Here is a 24,804-nt window from a genome sequence, read left to right as displayed (position 1 = left end):
AGCAGTTTCACTCATGATGACAGAGCAAAGAAGGATGTCTTCCTCTATGGTGGGGGTACCACGCAGTGCTGCAAATGAAGCTTAACTCAATTACTCAGTCATGAGGAAATAAGACAGCTTTGGAACCGCCTATATGGATCATTTTTAAAGAAACTAACCAAAATGTACTGGAGTAACAGTGAAACTGTCCCTGAACCCGTGTGACCTTCTGACCCGACCTTTAAGTACCACAGAGCACCTTTACCCCGCGATCCCTGAGGAAACAGCCACCCAGCACAAACCCAGACCTGATGTTTTGTTTGTAGTGAACACATCGGCCATGGTTTCAGACAAAGCAAGCAGTTTGTTGTCATCAGGTCTGCATGTCTGACTCTGTGATGGGAGATGGGATTTCTTTGTTGCGTTCATCAATAAAACCATGGACAGATTATTCCCGTAGCTGCAGCTGTAATGTGTGCATTTCCATGTTGGATGACATGATGGTGTTAAAAACCCATAAAAGTAAAGATGTAAGAAACGGAGAGCCAGCATGCAGAGCTTTAGCTCTGATTGTGCAGTAACACAGAGTGTGAGGACATGTTACAGCTCATGCTGTTGGCTCTTTTTCCTAAAGGGTGTCAGCGTCGTGACGATGTTCTGTTTTGTTGCTGTGTTTTTGCTGTGACTGAGCTGTCGGCACCATTGTCCCTCCAAAAAAAACCGATCTGCTTATTGGTCTTCACTTCTCTTTGTCACGATGTCTCAGGTCCACCTGCTGGAAGTAAATCCACCTCTGCTGACTGTGATCAGGTCGTGTTTCTCCGCACGTCGTATAAAATATTACATCGAAAAACTACATCAGACTTTTAACAAATTAACTAACAAATAAAATGTTCTTGCTTAAAATCATTAAGCTGAGTGTTTCTAACATCCTTGGATGCGTCTTTGCTGAGGACAGATGTAGAAATAAAAAGTGTCGTGCGTTCCTCTCTTTGTCGTTCTCGCTCTCCAACGATGAGGCCCGCTGTCTCAGAGGTCAGCTCTATTGTCTGCAGCCCTCTGTGCTGTCAGGCCGAGCAGGCTGTGATTGATGGCACTTATTGCTGTGTGTGTGTGTGTGTGTGTGTGTGTGTGTGTGTGTGTGTGTGTGTGTGTGTGTGTGTGTGTGTGTGTGTGTGTGTGTAACAATAAGCTCTAGTACTCATTCTCTCCCCCTCTTTGTCCTCTTATCGTTTTCACAGAGAGCATTTCTGCAGTGTTGAGGCTGACTTGTGAGCAGCTATAAATAGAGAAATAGAGGCTGTTTGTGTGTGTGTGTGTGTGTGTGTGTGTGTGTGTGTGTGTGTGTGTGTGTGTGTGTGTGTGTGTTAGTGTTAGAGTTTGGGGAGGGGAAGCCCTTTCTGGGTTTCCAGCTGGATGGAGGCCAGGACTCGGAGCTGGAGCTTGAGGAGAAATGAGGAGCGTCGGCTCACAAAGTTAAGCTGGTGCTGAATGTAGATCTGTGTCAGTGTTTCATCACAGTATTAATATCTTTAAATACTTTTACCCTTCCAGCTGTGTTTTCTCTGTCCACAGCTCCCCTCCACCCTCCTGCTGCGTCTCTGCTTTATCAGAGTCTCTGACTCAGTGCTCCGCATGATCTGGTGGGTTGATCATCACTATTGATACAGAGATACGGGATGACCCGTGTGCTCATCTTTGTCCCGGTGCCAGCAGTTATCAGATGTGTTGGGGGGGGGGGGGGGTCAGAGGGTGTTCTTACTGTGCAGCTTAGACATGGAACAAATTACAGAACCCTCTGAGCTCACATGTTTGTAAATCATCATGAGGAACGTGCTGAAGGAGACGTGGATGTTTCTCTCGAGGGAACACTGATGCTTTTTGTTGTGGCTGTTTGTGTATTGTATGTTGTGTGTGTGAATTTTTGATATGTTTTGGGCTGTTTTGCTGCTCTCGGCTGTAAAAGAGACCTGATGTCAGTGATGTGAAAGTGAAGGCAATTAAATTTGCTCCACAGCAGTCTGTGAACATTGTTCCTGTGGTATTCCCGGCACTTGGACTGCTCACATGTAGTTTCAGAGGTCGTGCACCTCCTCATTTTTGTGAGCTGGTGCGAGCAGGTCGGTCTCTATGATGCAATGATGCATCAGTGCAGGGCAGCGAGGTTCCACATAGCTCAGAGGGAGATGCTGCAACATCAGGAAAAGATGAGACCGTCTGCTGAAATCTTCTGTAACCAGTTCCCGTTTTGGCTTCCGCTCCTGTAGCAGCACTGAGGCAGTTTTCTCCTGAGCAGTGAAACCTGCCCATCTTCTAGAAGTAGTCTCTAATGAAGCCAGCATGCTTCAAGCATCAGTGTGAGCAGTTACAGGACTGTGCTGGCATTGCATCAGCAAAGACCAGCCAACATGCTGACCATGAGCTTGGCATATGGGAGGCTATGAAAGAGGCATATTACAGCTGTGTGCTGGATGTTCAGGTACACTGTGCAGCACTACTACAGTGATACCTGTGAGATCAGCAAACTCAACGATTGCTTGCTGAAGGTGTTACGACCTCTCAAGCCCTTAAACATCCAAATAAAATGGAGACACCAGAGTTTTTATTAATATTAGTCAATTAAAATTTAGGGCCAAGTACTGAAAAAATCCAGGCGTGACTCCACACTCGGTCAGGTGTGGAGCATCTAAGTTTGCCAGAGATAACGAGGCATCAAATCCAGAGACAGAGCTGCTGATTCAGCCTCAGCTCAGCACGATTCTGAACTCGGCGCAGAAAACTTTATTCATGCTGACAGTTTATTGATACATTTAACAAAGAAACACAAACAGTACAAGTCAGAGCTGGAACACATGAACAACTGTGTGTGTGTGTGTGTGTGTGTGTGTGTGTGTGTGTGTGTGTGTGTGTGTGTGTGTGTGTGCGCGTGTGTGTGTGTGGAGTTCCCATGACTTTGCATCTCATATTCTGCCCTATGATCTCAGTAATATATGCACACACATAATTGGTCTGCCAGATGCTGGTGTGTGTGTGTGTGTGTGCATATATGTGCGTGTTTGCATGTGAGTGCATGACCTCTGACCCCTTATGTCTGGTGCTCACAAAGGCTCTTAATAATTGGTATTTGGTCATTTTGCATTAGAAAGTGGAGCGCACACATTTTGAGCCATTTGCATTTGGCTCACGTTCGTATGCGTGTCATCAAGAAACACTGGAGGTCAGAGGTCACACACTTTCACACATACGCAGCATAGAAATGTTAATGTGTGAGATGCGATTGTGCGTCTGAGCCGCTGCAGCTGGAAGGCTGAAAGTTCGACTCCGTTCTGTCTTTTCTCACACTCGCTGCTTTTCATAACAATGCTGCAGCTGTCGCTGATTAGAGTTTATGATATGAACATTTGTGGTGTTCACGGTAACATCTGTGCCGCCGTCGTAAAGGTCGTGTGAACACGCCGAGGATGATTCTGGTTTATTACAGCTCTGGCGTTAATGCGGCGGCTCTGCCCATCGTTTCTGCTCTGTGACGATAACCCCGCTGTCACTGAGCTAATATCTGACTTCCACAGAAGAATAATGTGTGAGCAGATTCTGAGAGTGCGTCTGCAGGACTGCACAGCATGTTACTGATGTTAACTGCTTTCACTGGTGTCTGTTTTAGTAGTTAGAATTAAATTTTTATGATTTGTGCGTCAGTGTTTATCATCCTCGGTCGCCCCGGCTTATTCCCCAGCAGAAACACGTGCTCTGTTAATGCTGCCTGTCCAGACCAGGACACCCACCACAAAGATTCTTAATGTCAACAGTTTCACTTTCTAGTCAAATAAAATACTAATAATCAATCCCAGAGTGCTCGTCCACTTACTGCACGACTGGAAGCTGCCTCCTGTTTCCACTTCTCATGTTACAAAAGTAATGCATCGTTTGTAGTAGCCGATGTTATCGCCAGTATTTATACCAGTGCTAGCTGGCAGTGAGTTTCTTTGAGTGATCCATTCTCTCCCAGTCGATTCAAACAAATGCAGAAGTATCCAGAAATATCTGTGAACACAGTACTGAGCAGTACTGATCGGTCACTGAGGATGTTCATGTCGGGGTCACTGTTCACGTTAATGCATAAATTAAATTAAAGACTAAAGCCAAACAAGCACTTAGGACAGATATATAATCTAATTTAACAGAAGGCTCTGTGATATCAAAGTCTTTTTATCATTTTTAAAATCTTTTTAATCAAAAACTTGTTAAAGAAAATTTCCACAACATGTGAAACTGTGCCACGGGTGTCACAGTGGGTTTAGGCCACACCACACCACTTTAACTTTTAACAAATTTGAATAAATACCAAAGTTTAAAGGAAAGAGCAGAAAGATCACTTTAAATTCAGAAAACTCCACCAAACGAGGGTGTTTGGATCCTGTCTCAGGAAGTCCAGCTCATCATCTGTGTACTTCACTGAGCTTTTTTAAATAAATGCTCTGATTTTTGTTTCTGGTTTTTGGGTTTTAGGTTATTCCATTTTCAACTATGAAACAGCAGTTTTTATCATTCATATCTGAAACAGTGATTTTTGGATTGTGAGCTTGTTTCATTTTTTTTAGCACATTAGAGTCAGATGGAAACCTGGTTATCTGGAACCAGTAGAAGTCCATTTTTACTCCAGAGGTTTTCATGATGAAGCCGAGTTAAAACTCAAACTGCTTCATTTGTTGGGAATCAGGGTGCTGTGATATTCCAGCACTGAGGATAACCCTGATATTTAAAAAGAAAATATTGACGTTGTGTTTTTAATGCACATGTGGTGATTAATTCTAGAGTTGTTGTTTTGCTTGCAGTAAGAAGCCTCTCCGCCTCCCTGCTCACAGCGTCTCGTGTTAAAAGGTGAAAGGGGCCCACTGAGGCGTTTAAGCTCTGAGGCCAGATTTATGCACGACATCACCGACAGTGTGCCCCCTTAACTAGAAAATAAAGGTTAAAAGTCCTGGGAACAGTTTGACTAACAGTGGAAAGAATGAACAGTGATGCATGTGTTCAGATCAAAGTTCAAACATCACCTTTATTTAATTTATTAGATGTTCTTCAGCTTTGGTGATAATTAATACACGAAGTGTAAAGAGAAACTGATGGCTGATACGACGGGAAAACTTCAAAGTGGTTCCTTTAAGTGTGTGTGTGTATAAATGTGTGTGTGTTGAGTTGCAGGCTATAATGATCTCAGTGACAATAGAGCTGGATTGCAGCTGTGTGTGAGATCAGACCTGTTGTGTGTCTCACAGGCCACCGTAGGGCCAGCTGGTTCATTTTTGTTATGTGCTTTTCACAGACAGGAGTCACACTCTGCTTTAAAGAAGGCGAACTAAAACAATGCAACAAGAAAACAACTCAGTACTACAATATAATACACACCATACAATCCCAAAAACATTCAAACTAAATATACTGTAGATAAAAACTGCAGTAAAGGGTCAAATATGTTTTAATTTAAAGATCACACTCTTTTAAAATATGATTATCAAAGATTTTTTCTTTATCTGTTTTTTCTCCTCCTCCACCTGCTCTCCTCTTCCTCATCTCCATCTCATCCTCTCTCTCTTCAACTCAAGCCTGATCTGAAAGTCAGGGCTCTAACACACGTGCATAAACATTTATTTTCTGATATTGTCACAATTATATTTATGACTATTTTGATTACATTCTCACAGCGTCCATCCATCCATCCATTCACTTCCGCTTATCCTGTTCAGGGTCGCGGGGGGGCTGGAGCCTATCCCAGCTGTCATAGGGCCAACACAGAAAGACGAACAATCTTACACACTCTCATTCACACCTATGGGCAATTTAAAGTAGCCAATTAACCTAACCCCAGTAAGTGCATGTCTTTGGAATGTGGGAGGAAACTGGAGTACCCGGAGGAAACCCACGCAAGCACGGGGAGAACATGCAAACTCCACACAGAGAGAGGGAGATGTGTGTGGATTCTCACAGCGTATCAAAGTTTATTTGCTCAGTGTCCGTGTTAACATTAGATCCACTTTATAAGAAAGTTTCAGGAATGCCGGCTAACAGCTGCAAAAACTAAAGTGGAAACTGAGGGAGAAGTTGTGGAAATCCTCAGCAGCTCACTCAGCATCACTGACCTGTATCAGAGTCCTCTGACAGAGTAAACAGTGTGGACGCTCCACACCCAGCATTATGCACTCAGTAGATGAACACGGTCACAGTGTTTCGGTGACTCTGCAGTAACAGTGTAAAATATCGCAAAATATTTGTCACGTAATTTATTGTTTTGATATATAATATATTGTGTACAAAACCATTTTTATACAGACACAGTGGTTGAAACACGCTGACTGGCTATGGGGTACAGAGGGTTAAAGAAGTTTTTATTATAGTATAAAAGTTTTATACTAAACAACTGACTCTAAAATGATTGGTACTGTCCTTTATTATTCTCTTACCTGGGGAAAGAGGTGGCCTGGTGAGTTGCTGTCTTGTTAACTGGTTGATAAGTTAAAGTGGACGTGGGCATTAGTGAGAGAATCGGATAATCACGGAGCTGAAGCCTCACGAGGGACCAGGGATGCTAATGTGTTAGCAAAGGTCCTCACAGAGACAGAATGGCAGACCTGTGTGTGTGTGTGTGTGTGTGTGTGTGTGTGTGTGTGTGTGTGTGTGTGTGTGTGTGTGTGTGTGTGTGTGTGTTTTGACATTTACTCAAACAACTTCTTCAATTAAAAAGTTGATCAGTAAGTTACATAAAGTTCACACACACACACACACACACACACACACACACACACACACACACACACACACACACAGGCATCAGTTCACAGGTCTCCAAGGTAACCGAGGTCGACCTCCAGAATACTGATGAGGGTTCTGTCAGAGTACTCTACTGCAAACATTACTGCTGAAGTCCTCTGTGTACTTTGTGCTATTGCAGTACTCACAGAGACATCAGCAGCTGCTTCGTATCCCAGAATGCAGCGTGGCTGATTATCAGGTGAGTAAAAGTGCTTCACATGCTCCATTAGAGAAGCTGTGATCTGCGGTCAGTAACTCTTCCGTTCGTTCCTCTCTCCGGCTCATTTCTTCATGATAACGATGATGACTTTAAGAGTTTTGAATGGATGCTCGACACAAACGCATGAAGGCCGCTCTGCTGCTCCTCATCAAAAACATGTACTGCAAGAAATCTGTGATGAAAACATGGAGGAAAATCACAACTACAACAACTGAACAATGTTCCTCTTTTAAAGCTACTTTTGATGTTAAAGGGCTTGGAGCGTAAAACCCAGCAGGTTCACAGACTTCCTGTTTCATCAGAGAGAGTCAGTAATGTTTTTGATAGAAGGGTTCGACACACTGGGCAGCACGGTGGTGCAGTGGTTAGCACTGCTGCCTCACAGTTAGAATAACATCTGGATTCCCCCTTGGCCCAGGCCTCTCCCTCTCTCTGTGTGGAGTTTGCATGTTCTCCCCGTGCTTGCGTGGGTTTCCTCCGGGTACTCCGGTTTCCTCCCACATTCCAAAGACATGCACTTACTGGGGTTAGGTTAATTGGCTAATCTAAATTGCCCATAGGTGTGAATGTGAGTGTGAAAGGTTGTTTGTCTCTCTGTGTTGGCCCTGCAACAGGCTGGTGACCTGTTCAGGGTGTACCCCGCCTCTCGCCCTATGACAGCTGGGATAGGCTCCAGCCCCCCCGCGACCCTGAACAGGATGAGCGGAAGCGAATGGATGGATGGATGGATGGATGGGTTCGACACACTGACTCAGCCTTCAGATGTTTTAAAGGTTTCTGGTGTAGTCCTTTCAGGGGTGTCAGAGCACCACAAACTGCTTCATGGCAGTTTGATTTGGGGCGTAAAGCGAGTGGCAGCAGAGCGTCTGCAGCAGCAGCATCCTGAGGGGCAGCGTTTGAAGAGCCCTCTGATTCTGACTGCAGAACACGACAAGAAGAGCTCCATTAAATTGGATTAAAGGATGCATTGTTAGGGGCGTGGCCTCTGTGAATGACAGGTGGGAGGTGACGCTGGTGGCTGTAGCTGCTAGCTGTCTGCTAGGCCTCTGGACTGGGTTTGTGCTGTTGGAGCATTTATGATGCAATTATCTGACCAATGATGGGGCTGCTGTGCTTCATTGGACTAACAGACCATCCAAGAAGGCGGAGCTCCAGTTTGCTGAGTGAGGCTCTGGATGTACTTTGGATGCTACTGATAAGCAGATATCTGTGTGTGTGTGTGTGTGTGTGTGTGTGTGTGTGTGCGCGCGCGTGATGCTCCTGTACTGTCTGTGCTCCACCTTCTCAGCTGATATCATCACTTCCTCCAATAACAACAATGGATAAATCGCTGTTGAAGCCCAGAAACAAATGGATGAGGTCACGGTGCCTCTGTCCATCTTTTATATACAGTGTGTTTAACACAAACAGCTCAGTACATTAAACAGTCAGGAACAGGGTCTGAGATCATGCAGTATTAGTAGTATTAGCAGTATTAGTAGTATTAGTAGTGACTGCACTGAATATGCAGTCTGACTGCAGCTGTACATTCACAGCTGTGCAGGACAGGATGTGTGTGTGTGTGTGTGTTCTTTCAGGGGGTGGGTGAGTGTTTCATGTTTGGGGGGGTGGGTGTCAGTGAATACTCCCACATTTGTGGTTGCCTAGCGACGGTTAATGCACAGATTGGCTGTAACATCTGTCGCGCTGAGCGCTGCCAAAGCTCAGTGTTCGCTCCGCCTCACTGTTCACTGCCTCCAGCTTTGGGCTCAGGAAGTTTGAGCTGTTCTCCTCCCGTTTGCCCACCGTGCCCTCGCCTTTTTAAACCCACTCGTTCGCCCTCTGCACTGACCCTGCAGCTCCTGCACTGTTCACTGTTCAGTTTCAGTCTGGTCACTCGTTCTGATACCCATCATTAATAAATAATATGATGGTTTAGTTAATATTTGCTCATTTATTTATTTTACTATGGAAAGAGTTTAATTAGTGCACCTTTGTCTTTGGGAATCATTCATTTATGTCAGAGCGCTTCAGGCTCCTCGCTAACGTTGCTTTGGAAAATCTAACAAAGACACAGAAGAATTGAAATTTACTGATATGTTGTTATAAGAAGTCCTAGATGATAAAACACAGAGTGAAAAGGCCTTTCTTCATTTTTATTTTCACAGTTCTTGAAATGAGCTGATTTCTGTTAATCTAATAATGAAGATCTAATAATCAAGATCTAATAATCATGATCTAATTATCAAGATCTAATAATCAAGATCTAATAATCAAGATCTAATAATCATGATCTAATAATCAAGATCTAATAATCAAGATCTAATAATCATGATCTAATAATCAAGATCTAATAATCAAGATCTAATAATCAAGATCTAATAATCATGATCTAATAATCAAGATCTAAACTGGAATTTTTATTGCATTTACATGATATGGATACTTTGCAGCACAAAACAGAATAATTATCACTTAACATGTTTAACATCAGCTTTACTTTGACAAGCACTACCTCTGTGTGTGTGTGTGTGTGTCTGTGTGTGCGTGTGTGTGTGTGTGCGTGCGTGCACGCGCGCATGTGTGTGTGTGCGCGTGTGCACACACTTTTTTGGTGATGACCTCATTCTTGTGTGACCACAAAGGTCAAAGGTTACATCTGGTGCCCACAAGTTCCTGCCTTCAAAGGTCTTTGATCACATCTGTGAGTGTGTGTGTGTGAGAGCATACTCACCTGTATATGTTTGTGAGGACTCTGTGACCTGAGGACAGACATCCAGAATCTCCTTCATTATTTTAGTCGCTGCTGGAAGGAGCCATCGATACTGTATACATAACCACCCAGACACTAGTCAATCTGAGTGCTGAGTGATTTATCATCACCAGTGCACAATGATGATCAGCAATGAAGAAAATATGACTGACTCACCAGAGCAACACACAGCATCCAGCACACAGTGAAGCAGAGGTAAATGTAAAGGCTTTAACAGGAGAACAAGAAAATAACAGACCTTGACAACAGGTGATGTTACCAACCGCTGGGCAGCTTTTAAAAAAAGTACAAGAACAAAGACTTGGATGAGACTTAGTCTGAATCAGACCAATAACAGCTCTGCTGCTACAGGGACAGGAGAGGAGAGCGCTCATACCACATGCTATCAGCTGCTATATCTGTCTGGCAGACAGGCATCTATCACATATTATTATATTAACATAATAATATTAGTAATAATATTATTTCAGCTGCTGTGACAAAGGAATTTCCCAAACATGTGATAAAGTATTTCTCTCCCGTTTGCATTTACCTGAACAGAAATCAGCTCTTTAACGGACCGTTCAGCAGTTTGCAGCCCATCAAAGAATGAGGTTAGAATCAGATTCAGGGTCCTCGTAAATGTAGAAGATCAAGCAGCTGTACAGCTACCTGAAAAGCCCTCCTCCTCCTCCTCCTCCTCCTCCTCCTCCTCCTCCTGGTCTTTCTTTGTATGTCTGCAGCTCCTGGAGGAATGTGGTTTATTCTCTGGGGAAAGAGGGGGATGAAGGTTTTAGGGAAGACGAGCAGAGGAAAGGCAGAGGAAGGAAGGAAGGATGATTTGAGTGCTCAGCAGGACGGCTTCAGTTTGTGGCTTCATGCTGTGAGCGCAGAAAGTGTGTGTTTGATTTCTCTTACAATCACGGCTAATAAAATCAGTGCTCATCGTGTGTTCTCAGCTTTCTCTGCAGAGGCTCTGATTGAGCTTCAGTTTAATCAGACTGACATCTCTGACTGTATTAATAGGTAATAATCATGATGTCTGAATCAGTCGCTGTAGACATCCAGGGTTATTTTTCCCATCTGCAGACAGTCTGTGGCAGTTTGATCAGTTATTTATTTCCATAAAATAAAGAGCAGGTTGGTGCTGTTCTAGTAACCGTCCTGTCCTCATGCTAGCCAAACTACAGCAGCTGCTAAATGTGCAACAAATGTGCCACAGCCTGGTAGGAGGAGATCCTCCGCTCTGTGGTTAAAATCATCCAGCATGTCCAGAAATCATCTTTAGCATGTAAAAACGCCCTCTTCTTATAACTGGCCTTCTCTGTGTCGTAGTGCTGTGTGGGTACCTCCAGCTCGTCATCAGTGGTGATTTGGTTATTGAAGTGTGTTTAAGCAGTGTGGAGAGTCAGTGTCACGGTGGGGCTCGTCTTCTTTCCCGTGTGAAGAGGCTGAAGAGTCTCGTCACTGAGCTCATTGAACTGAGTCACTCTGAACTTCTGCTGCTGGCAGACTTTTGTCTCAGCAGCGTCTTTGAAAGCATCCTTTGAGAGCTGAGCTCACCTGTTGCATGCAGGCAGACAGTCAAGCTCATTTTTCTGCCTCTTTTCTTCTGCCTCTGTGCTTTAATAAGATGAGTATGATTAAAAAGTGCTAATGGTGTTTTTGATGGTGTGGGAGCAGTCGGGTCAGGGTCTGAGGAGCGCTGGATTATCGAGCCCCAGGCGTCAGCGCCCACGGCAGCTTTTAGCTCAGGGTCTTTCAGGACTTTGATGAGCGTCTGCTCCTGAATGCCTTCTTTGTTTCTGTCAGTGTGCTGAGAGGCTTGAAGCTCCACAGCGCCCCCTGGAGCACATTTTCTATCTTCTGAACTTCACAGATTGAAAACTGTCTTCTCTGTGTGTGTGTGTGTGTGTGTGTGTGTGTGTGTGTGTGTGTGTGTGTGTGTGTGTGTGCTGCAGGGCTGAGCCATGGGAAGGCCAACATGAGGGAGTGTGTGTACTACAACGTCAACTACGAGATCGAGAAGACCAACCAGAGCGGAGTGGAGCTCTGCGAGGACGAGAAGGACAAGCGCTCGCACTGCTACGCCTCCTGGAGGAACAACTCCGGCTCCATCGAGCTGGTGAAAAAAGGATGCTGGCTGGACGACTTCAACTGCTATGACCGGTACAAACACACACTTACACACATATTTAACACATGAGGCACACTGAACCAAACCAACCTGGATCAGTCATCTCAGTTGTTCATCCTGCTAAGTTACAGTTAAATGGTGCTTTGGTCCACATCATAAAATACACTGAGCTTCTATTAGCTGATGCACACTTTGGGGTTAAGTATCAGCATGAAACACCTCAGCAGCTCTGACAGAAGAGGCTGGCAGCTGATCTGCAGATACCTGACCCACCTGTATCCAGGACAGATCTTTGTACAGACGCCATCACGATGCTCTGCAAAGCTCCATAAAACTAGAAAACCTTCTGCATGCAGTCAGATTTTTGTGCCCTGTGTTTTCCACATAAAAGCTTGTTATATTTTAAAAGCTTCTCTGCTGAGCAAGTGTGGAATTACTGGGACTGATGTCCCACCTTGGTGTCTGTCAGTGTCGTCTGCAGGTTAGAGGCTTCAACAGCATCATGACACTGAAGATGTGCAGGAAGATGAAGTGGACAGTTTCCACTGTTTTTAAGTGCCTGTTTCACTTCATTACAAAGACGTTCTTGGTCTCTTCTGACTGCTGTGCTGTCTGCAGCAGCAGCTGAGCTAAAGCACAGCGCAGACATTAAAAGGAGCGTCTCACATTATCAGTGGTTCCACATATTTTAGCACTTCCTGTACTCTGCTGTAGTCTACGTCACGTCCTGATGTGTCATTTTTCAGTCACATTTCATGAGAAATGATTTAAAATTTCAGGATTGCAGGTCTGAAAACTGAAGCCAGCACAGAAGCTCCACAGCTGCAGTTCCTCTGCAGTCCAGCAGAGGCACCAGCGGGGAGCCAGCCTCAGAGACTCCCATGTTAAAACTTTACAGCAGAAATAAACGTGTTCACAGGCTGATACAGAAACTGTTACGGTCTCTGTAGATAATCTCCCCTTCATAGCAGCTGTACGGGGGGAGGATGCTTCTATGACTCACCTGTTTAAATTAGAATAAGGCTTCCAAACTTTAAGCTGTCCAGGAAGTCTGAGCTCCAGTGACATTCAGGGATTTTATGTGGCTGTTACTGAGCGCTGATTAGCAGGTATCTGTGTGTGATACGGGTCGAGGAGGCACCGTGATTACATGTTAGCTAGCATTAGCACTGAAAACACACTCAGTCCCATCTCCAAAAACCAACACGGTCCCAAAATGCTGATGTTAAGGCTTCAAAACGCAGCCAGTGGACGACGTCATGGTGACTACAGCCTTCTTATTTATGGACTGTTATGTCTGCTGCAACTGACTCCAGATCAGCACAGCTGGTGGATGTGAACCCACAGAGAGAAGACAGCACACGGCCAAATGAGAGGAACGTAACCTGATGGAGCCTCATTTCCCATCCTTCTCAGTGTCTCCACCTTCATCGTGGGCTGCTTTTTGATTGACAGGTGTAGTGATGCCTGATGCTGTTTTGGCAGTGATGCTGTAGCTTGTTGAGGCCACAGTGTAATGAAGACAACAGCTCTCAGATTTCAGATTTTAGCTTTATCGATGGGCAGCACTAGTTTTAATGAAACTTGATCAGAGCAGGTGTTTTCTGACTGTAAACCTGCAGAGGCACCTGTACAGGTGATATTATCGTGGTGTCTCAGCACCTTCTAAACATACTTAAAGGTGTCCTTTCCTGTTTCCTTTAATTACTCAGCCGTTTAAAAGGATTTTCCATGCAGGAACAACAGATTATGATATCATTAGAAGGTACGTTTGTTCTCTACTAAGAATCGTCTCTTGCTCATTTTGCTCTTAAACACTCTGACACGCTCACCTGCTGAACAGGTTGCAGGTATTCAGACGGTATAATCAGTTGCATTTCCTGGATCAGCAGCTTTAAAGGCGACCAGGAGCCGTGAGGAGCGCAGCCCCTTCACTTCTCCTCAGTCATCGGTGTAAAAGGATGAAGAGAGGAGAGAAAAGCAGCAAAACGTTTTCTCACTTTCTCCCCCGACACAAACGATACGCTGCAAACTTCACATTTTTCCTCGAGGCGTCAAAGAAAAAAAAAAAACTGTTATTTGGGTCAAGTACAACTGCAGCCAGACTGCTGCCATGATATCCAGCATTCCCCGGATACCGTTTGATTGACAGGTCTGCTGTTAGCCTCCCTTAGCTGTTTCAACTATGATGATGAGAGAGAGCGGAGCGGAGCGTCGCTCAACGTATGAGATCTCTGGAGCTGAAAGATAAACACAGAGAAAACAATTTTATCATCACGTGGAGAGCATCAAATATGACGAGTGTGCTCACGAGGGACTGATACCAGACTGGAGGTGTGCTAAAACTGACAGTGGGTGGAGTGGAAGCTTCAGGATTCAGAGATGTGTCCTGGTTTAATGTTGCCATTACATGAGATGTGAGAACAAAATGAAACTGATTAACTTCAATCGTCACAAACAAACTGATTTAAACTATTGTAAACTGAGAAAAATCCAGCTGATCTACTTTGTCTGTTAGATATTTCATATGTGACACACTGTTTAAGATAACCTGCAAGCCACTTAGCAACCCACCCCCACCACAGCTTTCATGCTATATCTGATTTAATCTGAGTCCTGTATATTGTTATTGTTCTCTGCTCGGTCCTTGGTATTATATAATATAGTTGAACTATTATAATCAGTCTTCCTTCCATACGTGTTACTGGAAACATAGAAGTAATGAATCAGTGAGTCAAACATCATCACATAGGAGTGAAAATCTACTGAAAGTTTAAAGTTGATCTCGACGAGTTGTTTGACTCATAAAAATCATAAAAATACAAATACTAGTTATTTAGTGCTTATTGTGGAGCTTTGATTGGAAAACTGTGACAGTGTGAAATCCATCAGAGACCAATAAAAAGCTGCTCCTCGATCACGGTGAACAGACAGAAAATTTTTGCCGCTTTGACCTCTTAGAAAGATCTTGATCCAGATTTAATCTATTTGACTAATATGGGTCTGTGAGATATGATCGGGCCGGATTATTCAGGACTTTTTATGTGAAGAAAATGAAATTTAAATTCAATTCCAGATTTAACTGAGAGTCAGTAAAGAGACACTAATATGGAATAAACTGAAGTATCAGCTGAAGGCTTCTCAGAGAGCTTTTAGAGCATCCTGATAATGAATTACCATCGTCCAGCCTAGAAGTAATAAATGGAGGTCTTTCAGCATCACTCTGAGATGTTCTGTTCTAAATACCTGACTGACATCAGTGGCTCTTGGTCCTGGTTTAGTGGGCATTAACTCCGGCTCTGTGCTCGTGGGTGGACGATAAAAAGGTGCGGTGCTGTTTTTTAAAGGCGGGAGTGAGGCGTCATCGACAGCAGCTGCTGGAGCAGTTGATGTGCTGTGAGCACATACAGTTGTCACAGCAGCAGAAGCAGTTTAGATCACTGACTGATGGGGTTGGAGCCCCCCCTACAGGCTAACAGTGGATCATCATCTTTAATAAAGTGTGAGATGAGAGATTTTCACACATCCACACTGTGGTTATCAGTTATTTTTGTTGTTTATTGTTGCATGCTGTGGAGTGTTTGTGTGTGTGTGAGTCACAGCAGCACCCTTCGATGTCAGAATGATTGTTTCCAACCTGGCTGCTCCTCTCAGTCTCAGAGAGATGAGACAACAATGTTGGTTTGTTTGAGGAGACTTTGCTTTACAGTCACCAGTGAGTGCTCCTTTTGCTGCGTCCCAGGAGGCGAGGAGGATGGGGAGGAGGAAGGAAGGAGATGATCTGAACAGCTGATGATACACAGACATGTGACACGAGTTTGTAGATTTGTGCTGTTTGGTGGCTGAGTGGGGACTGTGGGCTCAGACAGAAGACAAACTGGAGGGTGGAGGACTGAACGCTGACTGAAGGTCCAGAAAGAGCTTCAGTCTGAAGCGTCCTCCACCTGTTGGGTTTGTGAATGAGTTTCTATGTGAATCCTCTGGTCTGATATGATGAAGCAGCTGACAGAATCTCATTGGTAAGCCTCCTCTCTCCATCTCTGCAGCTTCTTCCTCCTCTGACTCAAACACCGTGTTTAATCTTCGAGTGGACGAACACTCGGATATTTCTATGAGCTGAAGCTGTGAATCACAACTGAAGCTGTGACTTCCTGCTGCAGAAGCCTCGAGGCAGATACTTAAACCCCAAAGTGAGGATGAAAACAGCTCAGCTGGAAAAAGGATTCCTGTGTGAAACATGACAGGGCCGTAAATGCCCGCCCCGGTCAGGGTAGATACTAAACCAAGTGTTGGAGGGTGGATGTGTGTGCTTCCTGCTCCTGTTCGCACAAATTCTGGCTCTCAGTCACATAAATGAATCTTTCTTTGCTCGAGTCATATCTGATCATATTTAACTGCATGAACAGTGCACATGTTTACATGGGTGTTTATATGAAAGCAGCTGATGTCATTTCCTGTCTGCGTCTCTCAGGCAGGAGTGCGTGGCCACCGAGGAGAGCCCGCAGGTCTTCTTCTGCTGCTGTGAAGGAAACTTCTGCAACCAGCAGTTCACCCACCTGCCGGATGTCACCGTGCCACGTGAGTGGGCTTTGTGCATGTGTCACATCTATATTCTACTGTTTGTGCTTCATCTCATCAATTAGTCCTTTAAATGTTTTATTCAGCAGAACAAACTGTGTCTTCATACGTGTTGGTCAGTGTCTGTGTTTAACATGTATGTATTCAGGATATCTCATGATCTGCTGTGTCCATGTTTCAGCTGTTCTTCATACTACCAGCTCATATTTACCTGCCTGAGGTTAATTCTCGGTTCGATGCTCAAGTTCTACCTGATCAACCGTTAGCATAGACTGTACATAAAGATGGATGTCGCTCTCTGGTCAACATTCTCTCTAATGTCCAGCAGGGGGCTGATTGTGTCTCTGAGCTCAGTGAACTCTTTCCTGATAAGTTTACGATCTCAGTCACTGGTTTCAGGTCTGACTCAATAAATCATGAAGTTTATTTTGGAAGTTATGGTCTCGTTAGGGTTACAAAGGAGCGGGAAGCAGGGGAGGATTTAGGGCGGGGCTACCTGTGATTGACAAGTCTCTACTGTTTCAGTATTATGACAGGCAGTGAAAAAAGTCAGTTTGAGGCTTCATTACTCACTAATGGGTGGTGTCATGGCAGCGAGCGCCAGCCTGCTAACAGCTGTTTGCTCAAACTGACACCAGGCTGTCGGGACTTACCAGTGTTACCATGGTAACACAGAGCCGATAACGTGTTTTCTTACTTTTTAAAATTAACTTTTTTTTTGTATTTTCTGTGTTTCAGTGATCAAGGCCCCGCCCTCCAGTGTGGGCGTGTTAAATGTGATGATTTACTGCCTGCTGCCCGTCACCATGCTGTCGGTCACCCTGCTCACCGCCATCTGGATGTATCGACACCGCAAACCTCCGTACGGACACGTGGACATCGCCGAGGTGAAACTCTGACAGCAAAATGTCTCATTACATCGATTTTTGGGTTTTTTCTGTTGTTTTTGGGGGGGGGGGAGAGAAAACAGGCAAGTAAATGTACTCAGTTACTTTCCACCTGCAGACTTTAGCTGATGACATCAGTTTTCCTGGAGGTACATTAACTCCACGAAGCTGAGACAGACATGAGCCAACAACCACGTTCAGACTGTGGAAATGTGCTGTCGGAGCACCATCTGCTGGGGGTCTGCTGCTACTGCAGCTTCCACTCAAACATGAACACATCAGGAATAATAGGAGTCCTCGAAACTCACAGCACAGTTAGATATGCTTCTGTCTGCAAGGCGCCTGATTATAGCATCACACAGAGCATCCACTGTTCCCGAGTTTCAGTTTATTCGTGCGAGAAAAACACAAAAGCAGCCCAACAAACCAGTTTCTCAACAAATCATGACTCTGCATATTTAGCTGTAAAACAATCACAGTCTCAAACTGCTCAGAACAGCAACTCCTGAACTGAAACCTTAAAACACAACGGCTCGCTCTGACTGTTGTAATGTAGAAGACAGCCCAGGGTTCATCAGAAGGAGCCATCATCTGAGCTTTAGAAAGACCCACCCATCCATCTATCCATCCATCCATCCATCCATCTATGCGTCCATCCATCCATCCATCCATCCATCCATCCATCTATCCATCCATCCATCTCTGACCACAAGCTGAGGGCAGCAGCCAGCAGAAGACTGAAGCACTGCTGAAGTTGTCTGGGCTCAGCTTTAGAGTTCAGGTGAGGAACTGGGTGTCTCCTAGGTGTGATGCTTAGGGCATGTCCAAATGGAGAACCGGGGCAGAACATTCACACTGGAGCGATCGTGCTCTGTATTTTTAGACTTTGTCAAACCAGGAAACAAAACCTGGACAATCACCCGAATGATGTCCTAAAGATCAGCAGCTGTTGGTTCTGGCTGCAGCTAACTATTACTATCAGTTCATCAACACAGTGAAATATGCAGGAGACCTGCACTGCAGGAGGTGTTGCTGAACGAAGCGTCAGAAGTCGTATTCTGTTTGACAGAAGTCCAAACATTCAGTCTGCAGAGATATCTGAGAAAGAGGAGCAGGAATCTGACTCCACGGTTTGATAAACGATGATCAGTGTCTCTCGCGTTCACACTTCTCAATCTTTTATTGTCATAAATGCAACAACTCAACTCAGCAACTTGAGTCCAACATTTAAATGAGACATGTTGGTGCTCTGCTCTCCACGTGTCCTCCAGGACCCCGGTCCACCTCCTGCCTCCCCCCTGCTGGGTCTCAAGCCGCTGCAGCTGCTCGAGGTGAAAGCCAGCGGGCGCTTCGGCTGCGTCTGGAAGGCCCAGATGATGAACGAATACGTGGCTGTGAAGATCTTTCCCATCCAGGTACGTTTCCTCATTGGCTGTTCCTCCGAGTGTCGGTGCTGTTGTTGTGTCTCCAACCCCTTCATCACCTCCTCTGCTTCCCGACAGAATAAAGATTCATGGGAGAATGAGAGGGACGTGTTCATGACGCCGGGAATGAGACACGAAAACATCCTGAGGTTCATCGCCGCAGAGAAACGAGGGAGTCACCTGGAGGCCGAGCTGTGGCTCATCACAGAGTTCCACGAGAGGGTGAGGAAGAGGAGGGAGGCAGAGGGGACATAATTTAGAAACTTGAGGGTGTCCACTTGAATTTCTGATAAAGTTCACTGATTTTGAACAAACCTTTGGAGTCTGAGCTGGTCTGATTTCTGTGGTGTCTCCGCAGGGCTCCCTGTCAGACTTCCTGAAGGGAAACGTGGTCAGCTGGTCCGAGCTGTGTCACATAGCCGAGTCGCTGGCGTGTGGCCTGGCTTACCTCCACGAAGACATCCCCCGGCTGAAAGGAGAGGGACCCAAACCGGCCATCGCCCACAGGTCTGCACACAAACCCTCCAAACCTCTTCAGAGCAGCCAAAGCAGGAGAGACACAACAACAACAACGACAACGACAGCACTCTACAAATCTGACAGGAAACATTTATCTGCAGTAACAGCTTTCTGCCACACGGTGGCGCCTGTGTACAGATTTTAGAGGAAACCACCTCCCTGCTTGTGCTTTGACCTCCTCTTCACTCATTCTGAAGCACACGTCTCACAGGACATAAAAACTGTGTGCATAAAATCAGAAACCATCTTTAAAGTTATCTGCCTACTGCACATGCTCAGAGTTACACAACCTTACAGCTTCATTATTGGCTCAGTCAAGTGCACAAACATGACCAGTGTCTCTGGCTCCTCCAATCAGAGCATCAGGACAGTAAAGCAGGAAAAATGATGAGTAGATTTACCTCCTTTTTTACTTCAGTAATGAGCAATATATGAAGTAGTACATGTAGTACATGTACGCCACATGTCTCAGATTGTCATGATCCTCCACTGTGCAGCAACACTGTCTCAGTTTGACTGCTGGAGAATCTGTTCTTTAGAGAGCCACACCTCCCTCTGACATCCTGACAATGTTACACCTTCCTTTGCAGCTGCAGCAGCAGCTAAAGGCATGATGGGAACTGTAGTTCAGAAACAGTGCTATTATTCAGTAAATGTTGTGGGCAGGTAACGTGTCTGTGTTTGATGTGCTTTATGTTCTTTCCCTCTCAGGGATTTGAAGAGTAAGAACATCATGCTGCGCTCTGACCTCACAGCAGTGATCGGAGACTTCGGCCTCGCCGTGCTTTTCGAGCCGGGGAAACCGCCAGGAGAGACGCATGGACAGGTGAGCCGCTCTGCCTGCAGGTGGCTGAGGAGACAAGTGTCATCTTCATGCTCACCACACGCTTTTGTGTGTCTGTGTGTGCAGGTGGGCACCAGGCGGTACATGGCTCCCGAGGTCTTAGAAGGAGCCATCAACTTCCAGCGAGACGCCTTCCTTCGAATCGACATGTACGCCATGGGCCTGGTGCTGTGGGAGCTGGTGTCCCGCTGCAAGGCTGCAGACGGTAACACACACACACACACACACACACACACACACACACACACACACACACACACACACACACACACACACATACACAGCTTTGATTACAGGAGGTCTCAACAGCAGATGGAAGCAATGCTGGCCTCCACCTTTAACATCCATGCTGAGTCCTGGTTGTGGTGTGTTCAGGGCCAGTGGATGAGTACATGCTGCCTTTCGAGGAGGAGGTTGGTCAGCATCCATCACTGGAGGACCTGCAGGAAGTCGTGGTCCACAAGAAGATGAGACCGGCCATCAAAGAGCTCTGGCTTAAACACAACGTGAGTGAAAATCAGTCCAACCATCAACATGACCGGAATCATCCCCACAAAGCAAATGAAAACATTGAACTTCTGATTATATATTAAATCTTAGCGTGCTGTTGGATAATGAATTTCATGAGCAGATGAACTACGCATTCATCTGCCTTCAGAAAACTGGATGAAGCGTTGTCCTCCAGCTGTTGGTGCTCTGTTTAGCTGATGTTCCAGATGTTTTAAAGCTCTCGTTCAGTTCGAGGTTCTCTGTGCTGCTCTCATGATTCTTATTTCTTTCTGTTCTCTGCTGCAAAACACATTTTGATACTGAGAGCTGTTTCTATTACATCGGGGTATTTACTGAATGTTCTCAGAACAGCAGTCATCTGCAGCTGCTTTATACTCTAAGGAGGTGAATATCTGACAGTATCTATCGTCCACCTGGTCCTTACTCAGAGTTTCTGATTTCTCAGACTTTTTATCTGATTTAGTGCTCAGTTCAGATAAAATCATTATAGTGGGTGATTTTAACATCCATGTAGATGCTGAGAATGACAGCCTCAACACTGCATTTAATCTATTGTTAGATTCAACCGGCTTCTCTCAAAATGTAAAGGTGTAGGTTCTGTGTAGGTTCTCAGTCATCCAGGTCATAGTAGTCTCTGGAGCTTGAAAAAAGACCTTTCACCTCTTGGATGAGAGGTGAAACATCTTCGAGAAACTTAAAGAAGTCCAGTCGCCTTTTTTCAAGCTCCAAAGACCCTCTGCTGTCTGATCATTTCTTAATAACATTCAAAGTTACTTTAATGGATTACAGGGCAGCGGGGAATAAATATCATTACAGCATAAGTCTTTATTAAAGTGTTAAATTTAAGGATATAATTCCACTTTCCAACTATGAGTAGAACTTGTCAGTGATGATGAGGAAAACTTCCCTTGCTGTGAAGCTTCACATTGAACACAGAGGTCTGCAGGTCAGTTTAGTTATTGGTGGGACTGGAAAATAAATGGTTTTAATGTAAACATGAGTGGGCCTAATGTGGATCCCTGAGGGACACCTTTTATCAAACCCACTATCTCCTTCATTTTCATTTAGTGTCACTTCACAATGTTTTTTTCAAGGTGTTTTATTTTGTAAGGACCCTGTAAAGACAGTATTGGAGAGCAAACTCAAAAGATCTCGTCCCGGTGGGTAGTGTGTGTTGATGGTGAGGAAGGCCTCCCTTACTTGAAAGAAGTTTTAAATTAAACACAGAGGTGTTGGTGGGGCTGTGTTCATGAAGGATGGTGTCATCTGCATAGAACTGTATGTTCCAGTGCTGAGCCGTAAAGTAGGGAGGTATCCACATTATTCAGCCTAGTGTGGATCCCTGAGGGACACCTTGCTGTGTTTCAGATACAAACCGAGTGGACCGGGTCATCTTCTTGTCTTTGGTTAAAGCTCGAGCAGCAGTGCTTCCTTTCCTGACCTTTCCCCCTGTGCTCTCTGCAGGGTCTGGCTCAGATCTGTGAGTCGGTGGAGGAGTGCTGGGATCACGACGCCGAGGCTCGACTATCGGCCGGCTGCGTGGAGGAGAGGATCGCCCAGATCCGCCGCCTCACCGCCACCATCACCCCACCTACCTCCGAAAACAACACCCTGCTGGTGTCCTCCGTCGCACCCGTTCCCATGGTAACTAATGTGGATCTGCCGCCCAAAGAGTCCAGTATATGAGGAGGAAGAAACGACGCGCACACACCACGCTGTCTTTCCTCAGTGGAAGTTCGGGCGTTAGAGCAGCTGCTATTTTACTCTCTGGACTTTTTTTTGAACTCTTTATGTGATTCCCTCTCAGTCCTTCTGGACGAAGAGTACCAGCACACCTTGTTTTTCTTAAGTTTTTCTCTCAGTATGACTCATTCGTGTCTTTTTTAACCAGGTGTGTGTTTTATGAGAAAACGCATTCAGGTCCCGACTCAGTGAATGCTCTTCTATCTCCAGGTACCTCAGCGACCATTTTTCTTCGCTCATTTTTTTACTGTTTTCCTCGCTCATTCTTTCCTCTGCTGTCGTCCGCTCACATCTGGATCTACCTACCTGACAACAGCGTCCCCTAGCAACCACCTTCCACCAGGCGACCGTTGGGACATTTTATTACGATGCTGCAAAACCCTTGTAGGAACCCCAAGACTGTTACACAGGAAACACCTACTGACAGCAGACCATTTTCTACCTTTTCCTGGACTCTTTCTTTTTTTTTATCGTTCTCCTGCGACAACACGTTGCTATTCACACCTTCGGATCCAACGGGTTGCATCCAAAAAAGACGGAAACAGGAAGTGAGGTCAGAAGGAAAAAGGCAACATTGGACTGTTGGGTTTTAGCGTGGCGGTTTCCCTTCTCTCGTGTTTTGTGTTCAGCTCTTCTAGTGTGAGGGTGAAGGCTGAGAGAACTCTGATTGGTGGATCTGGGAGGCAGACGCCTTGTATGCAGAGGTTTGATTGGCTAACTGCGCTCAACCACAGCATTTTGGTTGGTTCGGAAATATTTTCTCAGGTAACCATGTCTACAGGGGTGTGTGGGTGGGGGGTGTGGGAGGGGAGCAGATGCGACGTCGGCCGTGGGTTTCCTGAGTGGTGAAGGGGCGGGGCTGGTGGAAGCCTTCGGTGGGAGGAGCTTATTTGAGGGTGCTCAAAGCCTCTTGGCTGTCCTGAATATGTAAAGGTGCCCAAACAAGGGAACAAGTGTTACCCTGAAAAAAAAGAAAAAAAAGGTGCAAGACCTCATGATGCATACATGCATTCAGGTCTGTGTGTGTGTGTGTGTGTGTGTGTGTCTGTGTGTGTGTGTGTGAACAGTCATGTGATGTGACAGTTTTTTTTGTCTCATGTTGAGTTTATTCTGCACCTGCAGATCTTCCTTATTTCAGTCTACCTGTGGGAGAGGCCTGTGACCTTTGACCTCCAGCTGGTTAAGCCTGTTTAAAGTGCAGGTTTGAACTGGTTTCACTGTCCTGCTTCAAGTTCAGGGTCAAAGTAGAAGTCTGGTGATTTTCTTCATTTCTTCACATCACTGCTCGTTTATTCTGCACGCGTGTGAAGAGGGCTTCTTCCTGCCCCTGCATTTCACAATAAAAGCCGTCCACACGTGCCATCTGTGACTCCTGTGACTCCAGAGGGAAATCTAGCTTATAAACAAAGAAGTAGAAACGTAACTGAATTTGCAAAATTATTAGTAATTAAATTCTGAGTAATTTAATATAAAACCTTCTATAATCTAATAATCATTGTTTCATAGTGAAGTCACACTAAACTTGTGTTCTTCAGTATTTATGTCTAAAAATTTGCTTCAGTTCTCAGCATAAAGTGTGACTTTTATTGAAGATTGGTTTGAACAGTGAGAGCAGCAGCGGAGGAAGTCGGGCTGAACAGGAAGAAACAGAAACGTCAGCTTCAGGTTTCTGTCAGGCGGCGTCTCAGACCCGGCTGCTCCAGGAGGCAGGAAGTACGCACATTTCCTCACGCGTGTGGAACAGATCAGGCAGCATCCCTCTTAACAAGTTGCCGCAGAGGTCAAAGGTCACCTGTTTCCCCTCAATGCCCCTGTTCTTGTTTTCTTTCACTGGGGACCAAAACCGAGGCGGCTTTGGGACGTCAGAACCTCTCCTGGACCTTCGTGTTCAGACTGACGAAGAGGAGAAACAAACTGAACTGTGTTGTTCACTGTGTGCGTTTGCTTTTGTGTCCCTTGTGTGATGCCATACATGTAACAGTGAATGTCTACGATGCTGCTGCTGACCGTGATGATGATGATTCAGACTCAAAGATGAATATATTTCTGTAGATTCTTTTTATTGTTAGTTTTACTTTAGCTACATTGAACACATGCAACTCTGTGTCGTTGTACAAAGTCGGTGAAGTGGGGGGGTGGGGGTGAATGTGGGGTGGGGGCAAAAAGGAAGAACATTAATAAATGAAAGGAGGGTAACGTAGGTGAGAAGAACGGAGCTCCTGAAGCACAGACCACCTCAATACAGCAGAAATACCTCACAGACTTTTCTACGTGTTGAATTCTGTTTTTTAGACTCGAGTAGTTGCTTTGATGACTTTGTTGTCACATAATAATCGATTGTGAAATTTTCATCCATTTATTTTGTATTTGATTCTCTGATTAGAGACGTTCATGTTGTTTCCATTAAATCTGCCAGGTCACGCCGGAC

The 24,804-nt window shown here is 45.2% G+C and overlaps 1 protein-coding gene across 3 annotated transcripts in view; it reads left to right on the top strand.

The window, feature by feature from the left end:
• LOC115799125 (activin receptor type-2B-like) overlaps window positions 1-23,180 on the top strand; it is a 38,074-nt gene extending 14,894 nt beyond the window's left edge. Inside the window, exons 2-11 of one of the 3 annotated variants that reach the window (XM_030756126.1) lie at window positions 1,555-1,622; window positions 11,696-11,903; window positions 16,343-16,449; window positions 17,188-17,336; window positions 18,608-18,982; window positions 19,119-19,267; window positions 19,991-20,105; window positions 20,190-20,328; window positions 20,499-20,629; window positions 22,098-23,180. In XM_030756126.1, the coding sequence (XP_030611986.1) occupies window positions 11,719-11,903; window positions 16,343-16,449; window positions 17,188-17,336; window positions 18,608-18,982; window positions 19,119-19,267; window positions 19,991-20,105; window positions 20,190-20,328; window positions 20,499-20,629; window positions 22,098-22,319 (1,572 nt within the window). In that variant the 5' untranslated portion in view covers window positions 1,555-1,622; window positions 11,696-11,718 and the 3' untranslated portion in view covers window positions 22,320-23,180. The remainder of the gene's footprint in view (window positions 1-1,554; window positions 1,623-11,695; window positions 11,904-16,342; window positions 16,450-17,187; window positions 17,337-18,607; window positions 18,983-19,118; window positions 19,268-19,990; window positions 20,106-20,189; window positions 20,329-20,498; window positions 20,630-22,097) is intronic. The other 2 variants (XM_030756127.1, XM_030756125.1) reach the window with 2 other exon arrangements.
• The last annotated feature ends 1,624 nt before the right edge of the window (window positions 23,181-24,804 follow it).

This window comes from Archocentrus centrarchus, chromosome 20 (assembly GCF_007364275.1).
Source record: "Archocentrus centrarchus isolate MPI-CPG fArcCen1 chromosome 20, fArcCen1, whole genome shotgun sequence".
Taxonomy (NCBI): domain Eukaryota; kingdom Metazoa; phylum Chordata; class Actinopteri; order Cichliformes; family Cichlidae; genus Archocentrus; species Archocentrus centrarchus.
This window is presented reverse-complemented; position numbering and strand designations above follow the sequence as displayed.